The 24,714-nt window shown below is 51.2% G+C and overlaps 1 protein-coding gene across 1 annotated transcript; it reads right to left on the minus strand.

The window, feature by feature from the left end:
* Nucleotides 1-1,630: 1,630 nt before the first annotated feature.
* On the minus strand, nt 1,631-24,058 carry LOC141986093 (H-2 class I histocompatibility antigen, Q9 alpha chain-like). Its single transcript, XM_074950250.1, has 4 exons — nt 23,995-24,058; nt 23,916-23,947; nt 6,016-6,279; nt 1,631-1,749 (listed from the first exon to the last, which is right to left on the minus strand). Exons 3-4 carry the CDS (start codon nt 6,224-6,226, stop codon nt 1,646-1,648), a joined length of 315 nt encoding a protein of 104 aa, XP_074806351.1. The 5' UTR covers nt 6,227-6,279; nt 23,916-23,947; nt 23,995-24,058; the 3' UTR covers nt 1,631-1,645.
* Between the last annotated feature and the right edge of the window lie 656 nt (nt 24,059-24,714).

Below are 24,714 nucleotides of genomic sequence, written 5' to 3' on the forward strand. Positions count from 1 at the left end.
GGTGCCATGGCACCCACTGCCACCGCGTTGGGGACCACTGCTCCAGATCGTTAATGAAGATATTAAACAAAACTGGCCCCTTTAGCACTCTCGGATGCAGCGCATCCGGCCCCATGGACTTGTGCTCCTCCAGCTTTTCTAAATAGTCCTGAACCACTTGTTTCTCCACAGAGGGCTGGTCACCTCCTCCCCATGCTGTGCTGCCCAGTGCAGTAGTCTGGGAGCTTATCTTGTTCGTGAAGACAGAGGCAAAAAAAGTATTGAGTACATTAGCTTTTTCCACATCCTCTGTCACTAGGTTGCCTCCCTCATTCAGTAAGGGGCCCACACTTCCCTTGACTTTCTTCTTGCTGCTAACATACCTGTAGAAACCCTTCTTGTTACTCTTAACGTCTCTTGCTAGCTGCAACTCCCAGTGTGATTTGGCCTTCCTGATTCCACTCCTGCATGCCTGAGCAATCTTTTTAGACTCTTCCCTGGTCATTTGTCCAATCTTCCACTTCTTGTAAGCTTCTTTTTTGTGTTTAAGATCAGCAAGGATTTCACTGTTAAGCCAAGCTGGTCGCCTGCCATATTTACTATTCTTTCGACACATCGGGATGGTTTGTTCCTGCAACCTCAATAAGGATTCTTTAAAATACAGCCAGCTCTCCTGGACTCCTTTCCTCCTCATGTTATTCTCCCAGGGGATCCTGCCCATCAGTTCCCTGAAGGAGTCAAAGTCTGCTTTTCTGAAGTCCAGGGTCCGTATTCTGCTGCTCTCCTTTCTTCCTTGTGTCAGGATCCTGAACTCGACCATCTCATGGTCACTGCCTCCCAGGTTCCCATCCGCTTTTGCTTCCCCTACTAATTCTTCCCGGTTTGTGAGCAGCAGGTCAAGAAGAGCTCTGTCCCTAGTTGGTTCCTCCAGCACTTGCACCAGGTAATTGTCCCCTACAGTTTCCAAAAACTTCCTGGATTGTCTATGCACCGCTGTATTGCTCTCCCAGCAGATATCAGGGTGATTGAAGTCTCCCATAAAACCAGGGCCTGTGATCTAGTAACTTCCGTTACTTGCCGGAAGAAAGCCTCTTCCACCTCATCCCCCTGATCCGGTGGTCTATAGCAGACTCCCACCACGACATCACCCTTGTTGCTCACACTTCTAAACTTAATTCAGAGACACTCAGGTTTTTCTGCAGTTTCATACCAGAGCTCTGAGCAGTCATACTGCTCTTTTACTTACAGTGCAACTCCCCCTCCTTTTCTGCCCTGCCTGTCCTTCCTGAACAGTTTATATCCATCCATGAAAGTACTCCAGTCATGTGAGTTATCCCACCAAGTCTCTGTTATTCCAATCACAATATAATTCCTTGACTGTGCCAGGACTTCCAGTTCTCCCTACTTGTTTCCCAGGCTTCTTGCATTCGTGTATAGGCACTTAAGATAACTCGCTGATCGTCCCGCTTTCTCAGTATGAGACAGGAGTCCTCCCCTCTTGCGCTCTCCTGCTTGTGCTTCCTCCCGCTATCCCATTTCCCCACTTACCTCAAGGCTTTGGTCTCCTTCCCCCAGTGAACCTAGTTTAAAGCCCTCCTCACAAGGTTAGCCAGCCTACTTACGAAGATGCTCTTCCCTCTCTTCGTTAGGTGGAGCCCGTCTCTGCCTAGCACTCCTCCTTCATGGAACACCATCCCATGGTCAAAGAATCCAAAGCCTTCTCTCCGTACTCAGCACCCAATGGTCTGAGGTGATAAGGGACCTGCCGAGCTGAAGCAGGAGAGATGGTCCAAAACCAATAGAGAAGCAGGATCCGGTATGGGAACTGGTGTAATGCCCTTGGGTGCCCCGTCAAAAGCTCTGCTTGGAGCCCCCTGAGTATCTGTGAGGGCCAGGCAGCAAGGCCGAGGCAGATGGGGGTGGCTGTCTGCACCTATAACTTTTGTTCTGCTTTTTGAACAGGCGGGCCTGGAAAGCGGGCAGGCTGTTCGGGCTTGAAATGTTTCCTCGAAGGCACCGGGGCACTGAGATTCAAGGATTTGAGGATGGCTCTGGGGGCCTTCAGGCTGTGCAGTTTGGCATCTGTTTGCTCTGAGAAGAGCAAAGTCCCTTCAAACGGAAGGTCTTGAAGAGACTGCTGGACCTTTGCCTGTAGGCCAGAGGAGTGAAGCCAGTAGCCCCTTTGCATGGGCACTGCTGACGCCATAACTAGAGCCGCCGCATTCGCTGTGTCAAGGGTGGCTTGTGGGGAAGCCCCGGCCACTGCCTTCCCTTCCCTTCCACCAGAGCAACACTCTCCTGCCTGGACGCTTGAGGAAGCGAATCTTAAAATTTCAACATGAGGTCAAAGTCATATCTGCCCAGCAGTGCCTGTTGGCTGGAGCTGTGGAGCTATAGATGACTGGTAGAATACATTTTCCTACCAAAATGGTCTTGCTTTTTTGAGTCTTTTGACTTGGGGGTTTGTCCCTTACAACCCTGGCCTTTCCCTCTCATTGGCTGCCAAGGCCACCAAGGATCTGGAAGGGTGATGGGAATATACATACTCCTACCCTTTGGTGGAGACATAGTACTTCCTATCTGCCTTCTTTGACGTGGGGGGGCAGTGAGGAAGGGGTCCACCACAGGGTTTTAACTGGACCCATGATGGCCTCATTGAGAGGCAGAGCTACCTTCAATAGGGCCACTGCAGCCCAGATGTTGACCAGGCTGTTGGAGGACTTTTTAATAACCCCCACTTCCAGCCCTAAGTTTGAGGCCACCTTCTCCCATATCTCCTGGTGAGACTTGAAGTGTCCTGGGGTGGCAAAACACCCATCCCTGCTTCTTCTGGGGGGGAGGAGGAGGCAGCCTGCACCAGCATGGGACCTTCCTCCTCTCCTTCTGCACCAACCGGATCCCGTAGCTCCAGGTTCTGAGCGTCTGTACCTGGCTCAATATCGTAGTCGGGATCAGCTGCTGTTTGGTGTGGCAGAGGAATCCTTCTCTCAGACACCACTGAGTAGGAGCGCCTAGACAGGGGGGCCAGGCAGAGGAGGAAAACCCCAGGGGCTTCAAAAAGGCGATCGTATCTGCATGGGCCATTGCCCACTGAGCCAGGCGCTCGGAGGAACCCCCACCCCAGGATCCACCATTGCATAGGACTGACTGGTGGGGTACTGGTACCAGTCCCTCGGCTGGGTGCAAGATTCAAACTCCAACTTGGATGATGAGTCATCTTGTGGGGACGAGGTGGGTGTGGTACCTGTTGGCTCCAAGAGATGGTGCTGAGGATCTAGGGATCGGGGCCGAGATGGGGAAGCCTGCTTCGACATAAGCAGACAGGAAGGGGCCTGGTACCAGATGGGAGTTTGGGGCAACATGCTCCCTTCTGCTTGCCTGCGCTGCTGGCACCAACTGTTGTAGCGAACATACCGGCCAGTCCCTGGCCACCAAATGCCTCTGGGATGGACGGTACCGCAACCCTGCTGGTGCCTCACTGCCCCTCTGGTGCCGGCGGCTGGCCGGGTCCTGGACTCCACAGAGCCTGTGAACAGGGCAGAGTCAACGGTATCGCCTGCGGAGCAGGGGCAGAGGAGTGGCCAGATGCAGGTCGTACTCCCCTGCACTCCCCATGATTGTCCTTTCTTAGAGATGGGGAACCTCTCAGACAGCTGCTGCTTATGCTTCTTTCCTGGCCCTGGGCATGGGGAACGGTGCCGAGAGTCCCATACAGACTCTCTCTGCATCAGCTCTTCGTACCAGCACTGAGGTACACGGTGCCAAGTTTGACTGGCTTGGCTCTGAAGAAGGTTTGAGTGCGGCTTCCCTCAGGAGGGACTTCAGCCTGGCCTCCCTGTCCTGTTTCACATGTGGACTGAACTGGTGGCAGAGCTGACCACGATCCACAAGAGGAGTCTCATCCACGCACTTTAGACAGCTAGAGTGCCGGTCGCTCTAAGGCATGGGCTTGCCGCAGAAGGCACCAGGTTTGAAGCCCGGAGACTGAGCCTTGCCCAGTTCCAGAAGCAGAGGAAACTTCGCTACGAGAGTCCAACTAACTATTTACACCAATCAACTAAAGCCAAAAAGCGAGAAAACAAAGGAGGGGAAAAGGGATGGAGTAACAACGAGAGAACCACTGAGAAGCTTGAGAAGTGCGGGGCGGCTGGTCACAGACATGCAGAGATTCCAAGCCAGGCGCCCGAGAGCACTGGGGTGGGTCAGGCAGACTCACCCACCCCTCTTCTCCTCCATGCTGCACTCCACAGGGATGAGCAGGATGTGGGCACCGATGGGGTCTCAGAGGGACCAGATCCCGAATTCCCCCATTTGCGTGTTGGGGGCAGACGCAGCTAGAGAGGGGAACACTGTTGGTGGCCAAGATGCAGGACTCAGGACAGTCTCCGGCGAGCTGGCAGCCCCAGGACTGCGAGGAGGGGGTAAATGGGGGGAGGAGGGCAGGAGGGGGCAGTCGGGACAGTGGTTGGGGAGGGGGCAATGGGGACGGAACAGCAGCTCCCCAGCGCAGGCTTAGGGGCGGGCGAGCAGAGCCCCTCTCAGCACTGGGGAGGCCAGTGTCCCTGTGAGCAGGTCAGGCTGGACGGGCTCAGCAGCAGGGGACCAATGGGCGAGACTAGTCAGGAGAGGGTTAAACTAGCTACAGAGGGGGCGCGCTGGGGGGCAGACACTTGGCAACCCTCCGCCCTGTCGCTTAGTCCTGGGGTAGGGCTACCAGGAACCCAGGTGTCCAGGACAGGATGGGAATTAGTTCTCATTGCTGGGATTCGAGGGGAGGTGGGGGAAAAGAGTACCACAAGGGACTGGGGACAAAGCACAATCAGGGGGCCTGGCCATGTGGCTACAGCCCCCCACATCAGGGACCGAGCAGGAAGAACGGCTCTTTACACATCTATCGATAGTGTGCAAGGGAACCAGGGGCTCCAACCAGGGGACACAGGCAGGGGTTTGTGCTGCCAGGAGTAAGGAAGCCCGGGAGTCTCTGCACGTTGCAGGGGCTGATTCTCTCACTAACTCTCCAGCCCAAGTCAATGTCAGACCCTCACTCTGCAGAGTGAAGAGGAATCTGACCTTAGATAAACTCACTCTGGAAATAAGACAAAGCGAACAATGAAGGAGGCTCACAGGTGAGCAGCTTCTCCCCAGGGCTGGGTGAATGCAGAGCTGCCTGTTCTTGTGACTTTACTGTGCGTCTCATAATAGCGGGTGGTTTTATTAAATCCCCAGTTCCTGGACTCATGGGATTAGAGGAGAGTCTCAGCTCTCTTTTTTTACAGCACTAACATCTACTCCTTCCAGCAGCGGGGAAAACTCCAGAAATGTGTCCCCTAAAGGCTCAAACCAGAGGGCAAATAAAAATAAGCTCCAATATTATCCCCAAAATACTGACGACATTTAAGCCAAACTCAGGATTTTGGAGGCCTGACTCGTGATGTCTCAACACTTGGGGCTGTCGATATTGGGATTCCCCATCACTCGGTGTCTGGGAAATGAGACAAGACGTCTCAGAGCCCTGCTCTAGCTCTAGGGTCTGACAGCATCACTGTCGTAGTCGGGAGGAACAAACCCCTCCATGCAGGAATCGCTGGGTGCCATTCTCTGGCCTGGGTGACCAGGAGGTCAGACTAGCCGGGTCTGATGGGAACTTCTGGCAGTCGCACCTCTGCCGCTCTGCCCGGGAAATGACCACACACGAGGGGCGGGGGGGGGTCACCCGAAGGGCAGCAGAGGCAGCTGCAGGTGGGACTGGTAGCAGAAATCTTGAGTGTTTGGGGAGGGGACAGTATGAGAGTCCCACTTTGGAGTGTGTCAAAACATGTCTTTCACATGAACCCTCCATCCTGCAGCCCCTCCCCCCACCCCATGTCCCTTTGTCCCCCACATTCACACTGACTCCAGCGAGAAAATGCCCCTGAGGGCTGACCCTTCCCCCCATCCCCAACACGCATCCCTGTGTCCATTCAGCCTGTTTACATCAACTGCGCCCCCCCACCCCATGTCCCTGCGTCCCTAAGTCGGGTCGTGTCCCGCACTCACCCTCGCTCTGGTTGTAGAGCTGACTCAGGGTGTTCAGACTCGCGTTATACCATTTCTGGTAGCGCTGTCCCCACCAGGTCCTCTCGTCCCAGAACTCCGGACCCTCGTATTGCGCCATCCACACTGGGCCAGGCTCCACCCTCTGCGTCCCGCTGGGGTAGACGTAGTTGACCTGATCGTCCACGTACACAACACGGCTGAACCAGGGCATCCCCGGGCCGGGCTCCGACACCACCGTGTCCAATACATGCCTGGAGTGCTGGCCTGGGGAGAGGATGGGGGGGAGAGATTGGGGGAGGGAGAGTCAGACCCAACCAGACCCTGCCAGGGAGCCCCTGGCAATACACAAAAGGCGGTGCCAGCCCTTAGGAGCGCTCCTGTGGGAGGGGGACCTGGGGAAGGGCTCACAGAACGGCCTGACTGGGGAGCAAGAGATGGTGGGGTAGGAGGAGAAAGGGAGGCAGGGCTGGAGGGGGAGTGAGGAGGGGAAGGGGTGGGGAGGTACAGGGGGGCTGGAGCATATGTGAGGAGTAGGGGAGTATATGGGGAGAGTGTACTGGGGGTGCAGGGGAGTGTGAAGAAGGAAAGGGGCCCAGGAGGAGGGGCAGGGCTGGAGTGCGGTGTGGGGAAATGGAAGGGGGTGTTATGGGAGAGGGTGGGGCAGGAGGACTGGGGGATGGGAGATGCAGGAGCTGATGCTGGGGAAGGCAAGGTGGGCAGGGGGATGTGTCCAAGCTACAGGTGGGAGCCAGGACACTGGCTCTGCACACAATTTACTATAACTTATTCAGAACATAAGAACGGCCAGACTGGGTCAGACCAAAGGTCCATCTAGCCCAGTGTCCGTCTGCCGACGGTGGCCAGTGCCAGGTGCCCCAGAGGGAATGAACAGACAGGAATCATGCCGGGATCCATCCCTTGTCGCCCCATTCCCAGTTTCTGACAAACAGAGGCTAGGGACACCATCCCTGCCTCATCGTGACTAATAGCCACTGAGACAAGTGTCCTCCATAAACAAACTAACACGGCTACCCCTCTGAAACTGCACATTGAGTGCATGTTTTCAGAGAACTATCCACAATGACTCCAAGATCTCTCTGGAATGGTAACAGCTAATTTAGACCCTGTCACTTTATATGTATAGTTGGGATTATGTTTTCCAGTGTACATTACTTTGCATTTATTCACACTGAATTTCATTTACCATTTTGTTGCCCAGTCACCCAGTTTTGTAAGATCATAGAATCATAGATTAGGGTTGGAAGAGACCTCACGAGGTCATCTAGTCCAACCCCCTGCTCAAAGAAGGACCAACCCCAACTAAATCATCCCAGCCAGGGCTTTGTCAAGACGAGCCTTAAAAATCTCTAAGGAAGGAGATTCCACCACCTCCCTAGGTAACCCATTCCAGTGCTTCACCACCCTCCTAGTGAAATAGTGTTTCCTAATATCCAACCTAGACCTCCCCCACTGCAACATGAGACCATTGCTCCTTGTTCTGTCTTCTGCCACCACTGAGAACAGTCTAGCTCCATCCTCTGTGGAACCCCCTTTCAGGTAGTTGGGGCTGCTATCAAATCCCGCCTCACCCATCTCTTCTGCACACTAAATTAACACAGTTCCCTCAGCCTCTCCTCAGAAGTCATGTGCCCCAGCCCCCAATCATTTTCGTTACCCTCCACCGGAGTCTTTCCAATTTGTCCAAATCCTTTCTGTAGTTGGGGAATCAAAACTGGACACAATACTCCAGATGTGGCCTCACCAGTGCCGAAGAGAGGGGAAGAATCACTTCCCTCGATCTGCTGGCAATGCTCCTACTAATGCAGCCCAATATGCCATTAGCCTTCTTGGCAAGAAGGGCACACTGCTGACTCGTCTCCAGCTTCTCATCCACTGTAATCCCCTTTGTAACTCTTCACAGTCTGCTTTGGTCTTCATTTATTCATGCTGTGGCTGCACACCAGGTCCCCTGTAGGGATCGGGCCCCCCCTGTCGTGCCAGTCACTGCACAGGCCCTGCCCCACAGAGTTCACAGGCTGATCCCCCGGCCCCACAGATCCACAGGCAGGATCAGGGCCAAAGGGGATGGGGAAGGACGACAGCTCCCAAAGCGCCTGATGATGCAGAGACGGAATCCCTGATCCCTTCACCCACGTGAGTGTCCCACACGGCTCTGGGGAGTTACACACACGTCTGGGGGGGGGGGGTCAGGACCTGGGGAGGCGGGGGGACAGGCTGACGCAGGCTGGTGACTTATTTGGTCCCGTTAGTTCCTCAGTGTCTCAGGGGTTATTTAGTCTCAGATCCTGCAGCCTCGCAGTGTGGACCCTCACTCACTCTCACAGCCCCCTGGAGCCTTCCCTCACCTCAGTAACGTGACACACAGCGTCTGCAGGATCGGGGCCTTGCTCCCTAGTTCCTAATGGCCAGTTACAGACCAGAGCCTCCCCCCCTGCCCCCCCGTGCTGGACGCTGGACACACACAACAGGCACAGCCCTGCCCTGGCTTATGCATGAGCTGAAGAACAGATGGATCTAACGGGTACAGAGCTCTCCCCTTTTCTTCCCCTCAGCTCCTCCGGCTGCCGAACGCCCTGCGTCCCTCCTGCCAGCACCAGCCACTGTCCATTTCACTCCCCTTCAGTCACAATCAGACGCCAGATCTGGCGAGCAGGGCTGCTGATGCTGCTCCTCCCTGGCTAACTAATTCAAGAGAGTCAGTGGAGCAGGGGGACTGGACCCAGGGTCTCCCACCACCCGGGTGAAGGCTCCAACCACCCGGCTACAGAGCCATTCTCAAGCCCCTGCTCTCTGGCCCAGTTCTACTTTTCCCCAGTGGAATAGCTCCCACGGGAGCGATGGAGGGGGCCCCACAGCAGAGTACCCCACAGCACAGGGACTAGGGCACCCTGTGAGGTGGCAGAGCCCTGCTCAAATCCAGTCTCCCCCACAGGCAGAGGGAGCCTGAAACCAGGTGTCTCCTACCCCCAAGGTGATGCCCAAATCACTCGGTTCCTCCCACACTGTTGTGTGAGCTCATAGAATATCTGTTGGATCATATTAAAGAAGTTCTGTATTAAAATCACAAATGAGTTTGATTCCCCATAGTTTAAATTCCAGGGTATTACTAATTAAGAGGTCTCTTGGGTTTTGGTACTGTTTCTCTCCCTCTATGTGTGAAACTTGCAAGCTGCTAATTGTGTTAGTACATTCTAAGACAGAGTCTGTTCTCAAAGCAATTCACAGAGACTCAAAGCAATACTCTAACAACAGAAACAGCACCCAGAGACTCCTCGCCCTTTTGTTGTATTAACAATTGTGATTAAAATAGAGATAGAGGATGTATGTGGATGGATGCTTGGTGTGGATAATAACTGAATGATCAGGGAGGTGCCAGCCTAAGAATCCAGTGTCCATCGGCTGAAGAAGGCGTCAAGTGGAAATAACCAGAGGACCCCCGGAGGGCAGACTGGAATCCACCCAACAGCCTCAAGAATGGGAGAACCAAAGAACAAGATAACATCTAGCAGCACGGAGCCGTCAGGAATGTGCCATCTGCTGATTGATTCAGCAACAGCATGATGAAGCAATTCCCACAGACTGGCCTAGGAAGAAATTCCTATAAAAAGAGACTCTAAAAAGTGAGAACTTTGGGGTCTGATTCTGCAAACCAACTTCCAGGAGCATCAGATGAGCATCTGACAAGGCCCTGCTCCCTCCTCATGTCCAGGCCACCTGGCCAGTGGCTTGGCATGAGCAACTCTAAGGCTGGTAACTATGATGACAACCTTGCAGAACCTCTGTGTGTGTGTGTGTGTGTGTGTGTGTGAATGTGTGAATAAATATGAGATTGAATGGAATGTTATAGCTATAACTAACTGCTTACTATGATTCTTTCTGTATTCACAATAAATGTGGTATTTTGCCTTTTTCCCTTTAATAAGATCCTGCTGGTTTTTAATTTATTGGTACAACATTTTGGTGGAGAATTGCGAAAGGGGGAATATTGGTAAAAAACCTCAGTTATTGTAAATATTGGTGTGCACATCGCCAGCTCTAGTGAGCTAGGCATTTCTATTAGGTTAACCAGACCTGCTGGCCTCCGAGAAGGTAGCAGGGGACCTGCTGGCCTCCGAGAAGGTAGCAGGAAAAACAGATTAAACCAGACCTGCTGGCCTCCGAGAAGGTAGCAGGGGACCTGCTGGCCTCCGAGAAGGTAGCAGGAAAAACAGATTAAACCAGACCTGCTGGCCTCCGAGAAGGTAGCAGGGGACCTGCTGGCCTCCGAGAAGGTAGCAGGGAAGAACAGATTAAACTAGACCTGCTGGCCTCCGAGAAGGTAGCAGGGAAAACAGATTAAACCAGACCTGCTGGCCTCCGAGAAGGTAGCAGGGGACCTGCTGGCCTCCGAGAAGGTAGCAGGGAAGAACAGGTTAACCGGACCGGCTGGCCTCCGAGAAGGTAGCAGGGAGAAATAGGTTAACCAGACCTGCTGGCCTCCGGGAAGGTAGCAGGGGACCTGCTGGCCTCCGGGAAGGTAGCAGGGGAAAAACGCATAGATTAAGCTATGATTTCAGAATCTAGGCTGTGTCACTTGCTAAGTAATACCAGCAGTGACAAAGAGATTGAAATATCCATGTTAAGATGTTTAAAAGAAAACAGGGTAAGCCAGTACCAGAGGGAGGAATGGAGTCAGAAGGAACTCCAACCTCACCTTTTGTTAAAGAAATTACACCTTTTAAACAAAACCTTCAAAAATTTGGGCACAGTCCTTGGACTAAACAAGCCCTAGCTGATCTCTGCACTATTTCGGACCTAGAGGATAGATTGGCTCAGTATATCCTCATATACAAACCTTCTAGTGCTGCCAAAAGAGATGCAGCAGCAATTTGGTTGTTGTGGGAGGCATGTAAGGATTCTTCCCTCCGCTTGTCTTCATGTAAAGAGGAAAAGGCACAAACGGAAAAGGGAGCAGACAATTGGAAGGTGCTGGCTACAAATACCCAAAGCCAGCTGAAAATAGTGAAAGAGGCACTCCAGGAATACAAAAAGAGTGAAAAAGTTAACTCTGCAGAGGCTGGAGGGAGGCAGGTAAAGGGGGAGAAGGTCCTATGTATGGCACCCCCAGGCATAATTACAAAGAGAAAGAGTAAAAAAAAAAAAAAGTTAACTCTGCAGAGGCTGGAGGGAATTAAGCAGCTAAACTTTGTGAAAATGTTAAAAAGGAAAAAAAAAGTGTTAGAGAAAGAGCATTCTTGGTTTCTTTGCAGCCATTCTGAGGGAAAAATGGGCCCTTTTCCAAAGGAATGTCTGTAAATTAGCCAGGCAAAAGAAACTGATTAAAATCATTTGACTGAACAATTTAGTCAAATTTGCTAAAAGAACATAAGGGGGTTCTATTGGAACTTAACTGCCTCAAATGTATAAAGGGAATGTAAGATGTAAAAAAAAAACAGAGCAACGTGGAAGGGATGTTAAAGAAAAGAAAATGTGTATGTATCTATCTGTGTGTGTGTAAATATGTAAAGTTCTAAGGACCAGTTGGTTTTGTTTTTGTTTTAAATAATGCCACTAAAAATCCATTTGACTCTTTAATTCAAAGTTGCAAAACTGACAGACCTTTTTGCTAGACACAGGTAATTAGTGCTGTTTGGCTTTGGGATTTGGCATTCAACCCTTAAAAGGTAACTCAATGCTTTACAAAATTTAAAATGTTTTTAAGTTGTGGCTGCAGCTGGGCAGTCAAAATCAGGAGAATATAAAAAAAAAAAAATTTTCTCGATTCTTTTTGTTTGTTTGTTTGTTTTTGTAACAGAATAACAGATGAGAGTTGTAGAAAAAAAAATTAAAAAAACAGTGCCTCTCTGAAGCAACAGCAGGGGTGAGGTGCACAAAACAAAAAGAAGCAATGTGAGAAACACTGAGTCTTAAAATGGCTCTGAGTAATCAGACTGTCACTTTGATAAAGGTACATGAAACCTCTGCAAGCAAAAAAAAGGAATAGTGACACCTTATGTAAAAATGGATCTGGATAATGTTATAGAAGTTAAACTATGGAAGGAATGTGCATTTGCCCCAGAACATGTGCAGGGTATATTGTAGAAGGGGCAAAAGAAATGCAAACATACCATGCTACTTAATTAAAATGCTATTAGGGCTCCAAAGGGAGCCACAATAGGTTGGGTTTTCTTTTTCAGATTGCTGTGTGTTTTGGAAGCAGAAGTTAAAAGTAATCAAAACTCTGGTGAAAGTTGATGGTGTCCCTTTTAGTGAGCTGCTGATGGCTTTAAATCCAAAAGCAGGAAGCTTCTGTGAAAATGCAAATTACCTAAATGATAAAGGAAGGAAAGAATTAGCAGCACAAAGGAGCTGCAGATAAAGGACATACCTGGTCAGCAAACAAATTGTCTAAATAAAAGGCATGGGATAACAAGATAATTTTAATAAATTTAATGATAATAAGTATCCCTGTAACAATGTATAGTGTGTATGATTTTTGGAAAAACCCTTTAACGTCGTATGGTAATGATGCTTCTCAGTTATTACCTGTAAATAAAACTTAAAGCTTAACACAGCAGGAAAAACATTATAAACTTGGTCTGCTGTATAAGAAGGAAAACTCAGGGATTTAATGACTAAACAGTGGGATAATTTCCCCATAACCCTTAAAAGATAAAAGCCATTGAAACCTGGCCCACCTATAGAACAAAAACAGGAAAATGTGGGGGCAATTCCTCTGTTTTGCCTGCAATCAGCAAGGGTATTTGTAAAAGAAATATTTTAAGCAATAATCTGCCACCCCAAAAGGGGTAGAAACATGTTCTTTTTGTCTTTCAGAAAAATCAGGAAAAGCTGATGCCAGCTGAAAAGTAACCCAATACCATGAATCTACTGTCACAATAGAAATTGTGTTTTGTGTTCTATGTTTTGTCTTGTGTTTTGTCTTGTTGCTAGCACTGTTGTGTGTTAAAAAAAAAAAAAAAAGATACTGAAGACCTGCAGGAACTTAAAAATAAATTAAGCTCTCTGTCCCAGCTACAGGACAGCCTGATACAAAAACAAGTACATGCCAACGTAGACTTGGTCCAAATTGGTCTGGGTAACCTAAAAGGCCGATGGAATCTTTAGTAATGGCTTAATACTACCACATGGCTTATCCATTAAAAAAAAAATATTAGAAATAGGAAACTACACAGCCATAGCTCTGGGATGCACTGAAATGCAGATACTTGCACGAGCTACTTTGGAACACAAAATGTTCTGCGTCATATTGGGAAATATTAAGGGTTTGATGCATTTGTTAAAACAAAGAAAGAGATCGTTGTTTGACACTTATCAACATGAATGGATGCAATATGTTTCCAGTATTGTGAAACCAGACTTGTTAATGGGAGAAATTGTTGTCAAAATTGCACACCAACAGTCCCTGGAGGCAAAGGTATTGAAGGTTAACCCACTCCCCATATTACACATGGGATCCTTCTGGCTACCCTGGACCTTGAGCCAGTGGGCTGGGGAGGGAGGGAAGCTATTGGACACTAGAGGTTGTATCGAATGGACTCCTCAAAAGTGGGTGTGCCTCACCTTGCCTGTTGCCCCAGAACCTTGTAGTAAAGATACATCACTAGGATCGTGTATGTGGCATGAATTGGAATCACAAACTCAAATTGCCTCACAGTACCTTCTCTTGAATAGGCTACATAGAAAGTGACACTGACGATTATAAATCTTAGTGTCAAAAGGGGGATTATGTTGGATCATATTAAAGAAGTTCTGTATTAAAATCACAAATGAGTTTGATTCCCCATAGTTTAAATTCCAGGGTATTACTAATTAAGAGGTCTCTTGGGTTTTGGTACTGTTTCTCTCCCTCTATGTGTGAAACTTGCAAGCTGCTAATTGTGTTAGTACATTCTAAGACAGAGTCTGTTCTCAAAGCAATTCACAGAGACTCAAAGCAATACTCTAACAACAGAAACAGCACCCAGAGACTCCTCGCCCTTTTGTTGTATTAACAATTGTGATTAAAATAGAGATAGAGGATGTATGTGGATGGATGCTTGGTGTGGATAATAACTGAATGATCAGGGAGGTGCCAGCCTAAGAATCCAGTGTCCATCGGCTGAAGAAGGCGTCAAGTGGAAATAACCAGAGGACCCCCGGAGGGCAGACTGGAATCCACCCAACAGCCTCAAGAATGGGAGAACCAAAGAACAAGATAACATCTAGCAGCACGGAGCCGTCAGGAATGTGCCATCTGCTGATTGATTCAGCAACAGCATGATGAAGCAATTCCCACAGACTGGCCTAGGAAGAAATTCCTATAAAAAGAGACTCTAAAAAGTGAGAACTTTGGGGTCTGATTCTGCAAACCAACTTCCAGGAGCATCAGATGAGCATCTGACAAGGCCCTGCTCCCTCCTCATGTCCAGGCCACCTGGCCAGTGGCTTGGCATGAGCAACTCTAAGGCTGGTAACTATGATGACAACCTTGCAGAACCTCTGTGTGTGTGTGTGTGTGTGTGTGTGTGAATGTGTGAATAAATATGAGATTGAATGGAATGTTATAGCTATAACTAACTGCTTACTATGATTCTTTCTGTATTCACAATAAATGTGGTATTTTGCCTTTTTCCCTTTAATAAGATCCTGCTGGTTTTTAATTTATTGGTACAACATATCAGGGTGGAAGGGACTTCAAGAGGTCATCTCGTCCAACCTCCTGCTCAAAACAGGACCAACCCCTACTAAATCGTCCCAGCCAGGGCTTTGTCAAGCCTGACTCATAGACTCTAAGGTCAGAAGGGACCATTATGATCATCCAGTCTGACCTCCGGCACAAAGCAGGCCACAGAATCTCACCCACCCACTCCTGCAATAAACCTCTCACCTATATCTGAGCTACTCAAGTCCTCAAATCACCGTTTAAAGACTTCAAGGTGCAGAGAATCCTCCACCAAGTGTCCCGTGCCCCCCACTGCAGAGGAAGGCGAAAAAACCCCAGGGCCTCTGCCAATCTGCCCTGGAGGAAAATTCCTTCCCGACCCCAATTATGGCAATCAGCTAAACCCTGAACATGTGGGAAAGACTCACGAGCCAGATACCCAGGAAAGAATTCTCTGTAGTAACTCAGATCCCCCCCAACATCCCATCACAGGCCATTGGGCCTATTTACCACTAGTAGACAAAGATCAATTAATAGCCAAAATCATGTTATCCCATCATATCATCTCCTCCATAAACTTATCAAGCTTAGTCTTGAAGCCAGTTATGTCTTTTGCCCCCACTGCTTCCCTTGGAAGGCTGTTCCAGAACTTCACTCCTCTGATGGTTAGAAATCTTCCTCTAATTTCAAGTCTAACTTTCTGATGGCCAGTTTATAGCCATTTGTTCTTGTGTCCACATTGGTACTGAGCTTAAATAATTCCTCTCCCTCTCCGGTATTTATCCCTCTGATATATTTAGAGAGAGCAATCCTATCTCCCCTCAGCCTTCTTTTGGTTAGGCTAAACAAGCCAAGCTCCTTGAATCTCCTTTCATAAGACAGGTTTTCCATTCCTCGGATCATCCTAGTAGCCCTTCTCTGTACCTGTTCCAGTTTCAATTCATCCTTTTTAAACATGCGAGACCAGAACTGCACACAGTATTCCAGGTGAGGTCTCACCAGTGCCTTGTAGAATGGTACTAAAACCTCCTTATCTCGACTGGAAATACCTCGCCTGGTGCACCCAAGACCGCATTAGCTTTTTTCACGGCCATATCACATTGGCGGCTCATAGTCATCCTGTGGTCAACCAGTACTCCAAGGTCCTTTCCCTCCTCCGTTACTTCTAATTGATGTGTTCCCAGCTTATAACTAAAATTCTTGTTATTAATCCCTAAATCCCATGACCTAACACTTCCCACGATTAAATTTCATCCTATTAATATCACTCCAGTTTACAAGATCATCCAGATCTTCCTGTATGATATCCCGGTCCTTCTCTAAATTGGCAATACCTCCAGGCTTTGTGTCATCCGCAAACTTTATTAGCACACTCCCACTTTTTGTGCAGAGATCAGTAATAAGATTAAATCAGATTGGTCCCAAAACCGATCCCTGAGGAACTCCACTGGTAACCTCCCTCTAGCCTGACATTTCACCTTTCAGTAGGACCCGCTGTAGTCTCCCCTTTAACCAATTCCTTATCCACCTTTCAATTTTCATATTGATCCCCATCTTTTCCAGTTTAACTAATAATTCCCCATGTGGCACCGTATCAAACGCCTTCCTGAAATCGAGGTAAATTAGATCCACTGCGTTCCCTTTGTCTAAAAAATCTGTTACTTTCTCAAAGAACGAGATCAGGTTGGTTTGGCATGATCGACCTTTTGTAAAACCATCTTGTATTTTTACCCATTTACCATTGACCTCAATGTCCTTAACTACTTTCTCCTTCAAAATTTTTTCCAAGACCTTGCATACTACATATGTCAAACTAACAGGCCTGTAGTTACCCGGATCACTTTTTTTTCTCCTTTCTTAAAAATAGCAACTATGTCAGCAATTCTCCTATCATACAGTACAACCCCTGAGTTGACAGATTCATTCCAAATTCTTGCTAATGGGCTTGGAATTTCATGTGCCAGTTCCTTTAATATTCTTGGATGAAGATTATCTGGGCCCTCCGATTTAGTCCCATTAAGCTGTTCGAGTTTCGCTTCTACCTCAGATATGGTATTATCTGCCTCCATATCCTCCTTCCCATTTGTCATGCTACCATTATCCCTAAGATCCTCATTAGCCTTATTAAAGACTGAGGCAAAGTATTTGTTTAGATATTGGGCCATTAGATTATCCTTGACCTCCACTCCATCCTCAGTGCTTACCGGTCCCACTTCTTCTTTCTTGGTTTTCTTCTTCTTGACATGGCTATAGAACCTTTTACGATTGGTTTTAATTCTCTTTGCAAGGTCCATCTCACTTTATCCCTTTATGTTCTGACCTCAATAAGGTAGCTTTCCTTGCTGATCCCTCCCATCTTCCACTCCTTGTATGCTTTCTCCTTTTTCTTAATCACCTCTCTGAGATGCTTGCTCATCCAGCTTGGTCTACAACTCCTGCCTATGAATTTCTTCCCCTTTCTTGGGATGCAGGCTTCCGATAGCTTCTGCAGCTTTGGTTTAAAGTAATCCCAGGCCTCCTCTGCCCTTAGATCCCTAAATTCTTCAGTCCAATCCACTTGCCGAACTAATTTCCTTAATTTTTGAAAGTCGGCCCTTTTGAAATCAAAAACCCTAGTGGCAGATCTATTTTTGCTGATCCTTCCGTTCAGTTTGAACTGAATTAGCTCATGATCACTCGAGCCAAGGTTGTCCGATACAACCATTTCTTCTAGGAGGTCCTCACTCCTCACCAAAACCAAATCTAGAATGGCATCCCCTCTTGTCGGTTCAGCAACTACTTGATGAAGGAATCGATCGGCTATCGCATCTAGGAACATCTGAGCCCTGTTATTATTACTAGCACTCGTCCTCCAGTCTAGATCTGGGAAGTTAAAGTCTCCCATGATCACGCAGTTCCCATTAGTATTTACTTCATTAAAAACATTAAAGAGGGCTCGATCCATATCCAAATCAGATCCCGGTGGTCTACAGCACACTCCAAGCACTATCCCAGGGGAGGCTCTAGTAGCTTTCTTTCCCAATGTGATTTCTGACCTTAAAAACCTCTAAGGAAGGAGATTCCACCACCTCCCTAGGTAACCCATTCCAGTGCTTCACCACCCTCCCAGTGAAACAGTGTTTCCTAATATCCAACCTAGACCTCCCCCACTGCAATTTGAGACCATTGCTCCTTGTTCTGTCATCTGCCACCACTGAGAACAGTCTAGATCCATCCTCCTTGTAACCCCCTTTCAGGTAGTTGAAAGCAGCTATCAAATCCCCCCTCGTTCTTCTCTTCTGCAGACTAAATAATCCCAGTTCCCTCAGCCTCTCCTCATAAATCATGTACTCCAGCCCCCTGATCATTTTTGTTGCCCTCTGCTGGACTCTTTCCAATTTTTCCACATCCTTCTTGTAGTGTGGGGCCCCAAACTGGACACAGGACTCCAGATGAGGCCTCACCAATGTCGAATAGAGGGGAATGATCACGTCCCTCGACCTGCTGGCAATGCTCCTACTTATACAGTCCAAAATGCCGTTTGCCCTTGTTGCCAAGCAGGACATACTGTTGACTCATATCCAGCTTCTCGTCCACTGTAACCCCAGGTCCTTTTCTGCAGAACTGCTGCCTAGCTACTCGGTCCCTAGTCTGTAGCAGTGCATGGGATTCTTCCGTCCTAAGTGCAGGACTCTGCACTTGTCCTTGTTGAACCTCATCAGATTTCCTTTGGCCCAATCCTCTAATTTGTCTTGGTCACTCTGTATCCTATCCCTACCCTCCAGCATATCTACCACTCCTCCCAGTTTAGTGTCATCTGCAAACTTGCTGAGGGTGCAATCCGCGCCATCCTCCAGATCATTAATGAAGATATTGAACAAAACCGGCCCCAGGACTGACCCCTGGGGCACTCCGCTTGATACAGGCTGCCAACAAGACATGGAGCCATTGATCACTACCCATTGAGGCAGATGATCTAGTCAGCTTTCTATCCACCTTATAGTCCATTCATCCAGCCCATACTTCTTTAACTTGCTGGCAAGAATACTGTGGGAGACCATATCAAAAGCTTTGCTGAAGTCAAGGAATAACAGGTCCACTGCTTTCCCCTCATCCACAGAGCCAGTTATCTCATTATAAAAGGCAATTAGGTTAATCAGGCATGACTTGCCCTTGGTGAATCCATGCTGACTGTTCCTGATCACTTTCCTCTCCTCTAAGTGCTTCAGAATTGATTCCTTGAGGGCCTGCTCCATGATTTTTCCACAGACTGAGCTGAGGCTGACTGGCCTGCAGCGTGGGGCCCAAAACTGTGAACACTGGGGGGCCTGATTCTGGGATTTAGGCACCTTAGCCCCTTTATGGCTCTACCTCTTGGACATTGCAGTGATGGGAGCAACAGGGACACTACGGATCAGAGTCTGATCCCGCTCCTGCCTCTCAGAGGCCTGGCTCCCTGCCTCTGACACTGCCCTGCAGCGGCCTCTGCTCCCCACTCGCCTGCTGCTTCCAGCCACTCCCTCTCCCCTCCTCACTCCATCTCTTCTTTTGCAGAGCCCTGCACCTAATTTCTCTCTTTTCTTCTCTCCACGCTGCTGTCGTCTGCCATCCACCCCGCTCCTCCCCTCAGTCACCCTCCCTGGTCCCCACCCCAGCTCTCCCTCCCTTTCCTCAGCTTCCCACACTTGTCCTCAGTAACTTCAGCTTCCAAGGCGATGGCCCATCCGACCCTCTGCTCCCCATCTCCTCACCCTCCCCTCTACATTCACCTGGCCGCCCTAGGTCAGCTCCCCGACTCTCCAAAAGGGCCATGCACTGGACTTGGGTTCACCAAGCCCTGCTCTCTGAACTCTCCGGTGCGGACTCCCCTGCTCCGATCATCACCTGATCTTTCTCAGCATCACCCACTAATCACCTCTCCCCGTGATTTGTAATGTGTGTGCCTCAGTTTCCCCTATAAGCTGCATGGTTATCAAGGTGGGGGAAAAGGTTGTTTACGCTGCAGAGATCCAGGTGTGACTGATGCCTCACTATCTGGGGTCTGAGCCCCATGCTGATGGGGAGTCCCAGAAGACAACTGCCTGGACATTTGGCACCAAGCAACTAATGACGATGGATGACCCATTCTCTGCAGGAAGCCAACCAGCTGTGACCAGCTGGAAAACAAAGAGCTGAAGACGAGTCCAGCTGACAATGTTTGGCAGGAACAAGAACAAAAGACTAAGGAGGGGCCCCTTGGGGCTAAGTGTGGGCTGCTGGAGGGAGGAGAAGCTTCTGGACTGGAACAAAAGAGAAAGTTCTGGACAGACCCAGATGGACTTGCTGTAACTTTCCATTCTCTAATGGTTAGGTTAAGTTTAGAGGAGAGAGCAACAAGAGTGATGTCGTGGTGGGCTTGTGCTATAGACCACCAGACCAGGAGGATGAGGTAGACGAGGCTTTCTTCAGACAACTAACAAGTTTCCAGATCACAGGCCCTGGTTCTCATGGGGGACTTCAATCACCCTGACATCTGCTGGGAGAGCAATACAGCAGTGCACAGATAATCCAGGAAGTTTTTGGAGAGTGTTGGGAACAACTTCCTGGTGCAAGTGCTGGAGGAACCAACTAGGGGCCCTGCTCCTCTTGACCTGCTCACCAAAAGGAAGAATTGGTAGAGGAAGTAGAAGTGGGTGGCAACCTAGGCAGCAGTGACCATGAGATGGTCGAGTTCAGGATCCTGACAAAAGGAAGAAAGAAGAGCAGCAGAATACAGACCCTGGATTTCAGAAAAGCAGATTTTGACTCCCTCAGGGAATTGATGGGCAGGATCCCCTGAGAGGCTAATATGAAGGGGAAAGGAGTCCGGGAGAGCTGGCTGTATTTTAAAGAAGCCTTATTGAGGGCACAGGAACAAACCATCCCGATGTGCAGAAAGAATGGCAAATATGGCAGGTGACCAGCTTGGCTTAACAGTGAAAATCTTCGGTGAACTTAAATACAAAAAGGAAGCTTACAAGAAGTGGAAACTAGATGACTAGGCAGGAGTATAACCATATTGCTCGAGCATGCAGGGGTGTAATCAGGAAGGCCAAAGCACAATTGGAGTTGCAGCTAGCAAGGGATGTGAAGGGTAACAAGAAGGGTTTCTACAGGTATGTTAGCAACAAGAAGGTGGTCAGGGAAAGTGTGGGACTCTTACTGAATGGGGGAGGCAACTTAGTGACAGATGAGGTAGAAAAAGTTGAAGTACTCACAATGCTTTTTCTGCCGGTCTTCACAGACAAGGTCAGCTCCCAGACTGTTGCACTTGGCAGCAGAGTATGGGGAGGAGGTGAGAAGCCCTCAATGGTGAAAAGAACAGGTTAAGGACTATTTAGAAAAGCTGGACATGCACAAGTCCATAGAGTCGGATCTAGTCCCTCCGAGGGTGCCGAGAGAGTTGGCTGATGTGATTGCAGAGTCATTGGCCATTATCTTTGAAAACCTGAGGCCGTTGGGGGAGGTGCCGGACGACTGGAAAAAGGCAAATATAGTGTCCATCTTTAAAAAAGGGAAGAACAAGAATACAGGGAACTACAGACCTGTCAGCCTCACTTCAGTCCCTGGAAAAATCATGGAGCAGAGCCTCAAGGAATCCATTTTGAAGCACTTGGAGGAGAGGAAGCTGATCAGGAACAGTCAACATGGATTCACCAAGAGCAAGTCATGCCTGACCAACCTGATTGCCTTCTATGATGAGAGAACTGGCTCTGTGGATACGGGGAAACCAGTGGACGTGTTATTCCTTGACTTTAGCAAAGCTTTTGATACGGTCTCCCACAGTATTCTTGTCAGCAAGTTAAAGAAGTATGGATTGGATGAATGGACTATAAGGTGGATAGAAAGCTGGCTAGATCGTCGGGCTCAACGGGTAGGGATCAACGGCTCGATGTCTAGCTGGCAGCCAGTATCAAGCAGTGCGCCCCAGGGGTCGGTCCTGGGGCCGGTTTTGTTCAACATCTTTATTAATGATCTGGATGATGGGATGGATTGCACCGTCAGAACATTTGCGGATGACACTAAGGTAGGGGGATAGGTAGATATGCTGGAGGGTAGGCACAGGGTCCAGGGTGACCAAGACAAATTAGAGGATTGGGCCAAAAGAAATCTGATGAGGTTCAACAAGGACAAGTGCAAAGTCCTGCACTTAGGATGGAAGCATCCCATGCACCGCTACGGGCTGCGGACCGACTGGCTAAGCGGCAATTCTCCAGAAAAGGACCAGGGGATGACAGTGCGTGAGAAGCTGGAGATGAGTCAGCGGTGTGCCCTTGTTGCCAAGAAGGCCAACGGCATATTGGGCTGCATTAGTCGGAGCATTGCCAGCAGATCGAGGGAAGAGATTATTCCCCTGTATTCAGCACTGGTGAGGCCACATCTGGAGTATTGCGGCCAGTTTTGGTCCCCCACCCCCACTAAACAAAGGATGTGGACAAATTGGAGAGAGTCCAGTGGAGGGCAACGAAAATGACTAGGGGGCTGGGGCACATGACTTAGGAGAGGCTGAGAGAACTGGGGTTATTTAGTCTGCAGAAGAAAAGAGTGAGGGGGGAATTTGATAGCAGCCTTCAACTACCTGAAGGGGGGTTCCAAAAAGGAAGCAGCTCATCTGTTCTCAGTGGTGGCAGAAGACAGAACAAGGAGCAATGGTCTCAAGTTGCAGTGGGGGAGATCTAGGTTGGATATTAGGAAACACTATTTCACTAGGAGGGTGGTGAAGCACTGGAATGGGTTACCTAGGGAGGTGGTGGAATCTCCCTCCTTAGAGGTTTTTAAGGTCCAGCTTAACAAAGCCCTGGCTGGGATGATTTAGTTGGGGATTGGTCCTTCTTTGAGCAGGGGGTTGGATTAGATGACCTCCTGAGTTCTCTTCCAACCCATGTCTTCCATGGTCCTATGATCCTGTAAGGCCAGGCTGCGCTGGGGCCTAACCCTGTTTAAGTCAAACCAAGCCTGTTACTGAGGTGACACAAGGGCACCAATGTGCCTTAAACCATTTCAAACAAACCCCAAACCCACCCCACAGCCTCACCCAGCTCAATACGGGCTGCTGAGCTCCCCAGGGTCTGAGCTGCTGCCTCCTGGGGAACAAGGAAGATTCAAGTGCACGCCTGGAAAAGCAGGATGTGCCTTCCCCTCTCCTCACCCCACTGTGCAGGGATCCGGAAGCTCTTTATCCGGCAGGTTCAGGAGATCCCAACCGCACAAACGCAGCAGCTGTTCTCTGCTCTGCAGCGGGAGCTCGCGCCCAAACGAAGACCTGACTAAGGCACCGATCCAGGAGCTCCAAACTCTCCCCCGCCCTGCGGCGCCAACACACCTCCAGAGAGCGAGCGGGGTTGACATCTCCTCCCTGGGATGACACCTCGAAGGACCTGCTTCCAGGACAGACAGGACCCATTGGGGACTGTGGGCGCGACCAGACTGGTGCTGACGGAGCCCAGCTGGACGGAGCCAAGGACAAGCCGCACTCGGGAGTCCCGGGCCCTGGGGTGAAACCCGGCGTGAGGAACCGTCTGGGAGCCATTAAAGGTCCGAGAGACCCAAGAAGCCTTTTCCCGTCACTGAACCCTGGTCTGTCTGGGGGGTCAATTTACTCCCTCCGCTAACCCTCAGCCCGGCTCTGCCCACAGGGCGCGGGTCTGAGACCCCCGCCCGGCCCGGAGACGCGGCAGGGACCCAGCCTGGGCAGCGCCCGGCCCCGGGGACTCCCTGCAGCCCGGGAGCCTCATGGGGCCGCGAGGGGCTTGTCGGCGGGTGCAGCACCCATGGGTGCCGGTCCGAGCGGGGCCGCACCCCCGGCTGGGGGGGGGTCGGCGGGAGATGCCGGGGTCACCGCTCGGGTCGGGGCGCTCAGCCCCCCACGGCACATTGTCCCCGCAGCCCCCGGCAGCGCCGGGCACAGGGGGGCCAGGCTACCCCCCCCGGTCACCATAGCAACGTCACTGATCCCTGTCAGCGACCGCTCAGTGCCGGGGGGGGGCGGCGGGGGGGGGTCTCCCGACGCCTCTGAACGCAGAGCCCAGAACCGCCCCCCCCCGACCCCCAGCTCCCTGCACCCCCCCGACACCCCCCCGGCCCGGCTGCCCCCCCCGACCCCCAGCTCCCTGCACCCCCCCGACACCCCCCCGGCCCGGCTGCCCCCCCCGACCCCCAGCTCCCTGCACCCCCCCGACACCCCCACGGCCCGGCTGCCCCCCCCCGCACCCAGCTCCCCGCCCCCCCCGATACTCACGGGATCGGGCCCCGGCAGGGCGGCGGCCCCCGGCAGCGGCAGCAGGAGGCGCAGCGCCAGCGCCAGGCCCGGGCCCCCCGCAGCGCGTCCAGACTTGGCCCCGGGACCCGAGAGCGCCGCGGAGGGCGGAGCCAGCTCCTGCCGCGGGAGCCCCCGGCCTGCAGGGATTGGCTGGGGGGAGAGCATCCCGCCAATGGCGACGCGGAGGCCCGGCGCCGTCACCGGTCGCTGGGCAGACCCCGGCGGGCCGCAGGCGAAGGGAAGGGACAGTCCGAGCGGGAGAGGACGGGCGGGTTGGGCGCGGCGGGGACCGTGGCCTCGGGGCTGCCCGGCCCGGAGCCGCGACTCGCTCCCCGGCCGAGGCCGCTGTTCCATGGGTGCCGAGGCTGGAGGTTCCCCTGCTTCGGGCTGGAGCTCGGGGGGCCGCACCCCCCGGCTGGGGGCGGCCGGCGGGAGGGGGGGTCACAGCTCGGGCCGGGCCCCCCGCCCCCCCCATTGTCCCCCCGCCGAGCCCCCAGGGGCCCCGCAGCCCGCGGGGGACGGGCCCGCGGCAGCTCCGGCTCCGGTCGGTCCGGGGGCCCAGGGGCCGGGGCTCTCGCCGCGCTCCCGGGGCTCGGCCGCTGCTCTGGCCGGCGAGGGGCTCGGACCGCGTCGCGGGGCCGGTGAACGAAGCGCTCGGCGCCGCTCTCCCCTTGGGGGAGTGAGACACAATCACCCCGGGCACCCCACAGCGCCGCCACCCCCGCCTGGGCATGGGGAGAGGAGTCCGGGCTCCAGCCCCCTGCTCTGCCCCCCAGAC

This window comes from Natator depressus, chromosome 4 (genome assembly GCF_965152275.1).
Source record: "Natator depressus isolate rNatDep1 chromosome 4, rNatDep2.hap1, whole genome shotgun sequence".
NCBI classification, from domain to species: Eukaryota; Metazoa; Chordata; order Testudines; family Cheloniidae; genus Natator; species Natator depressus.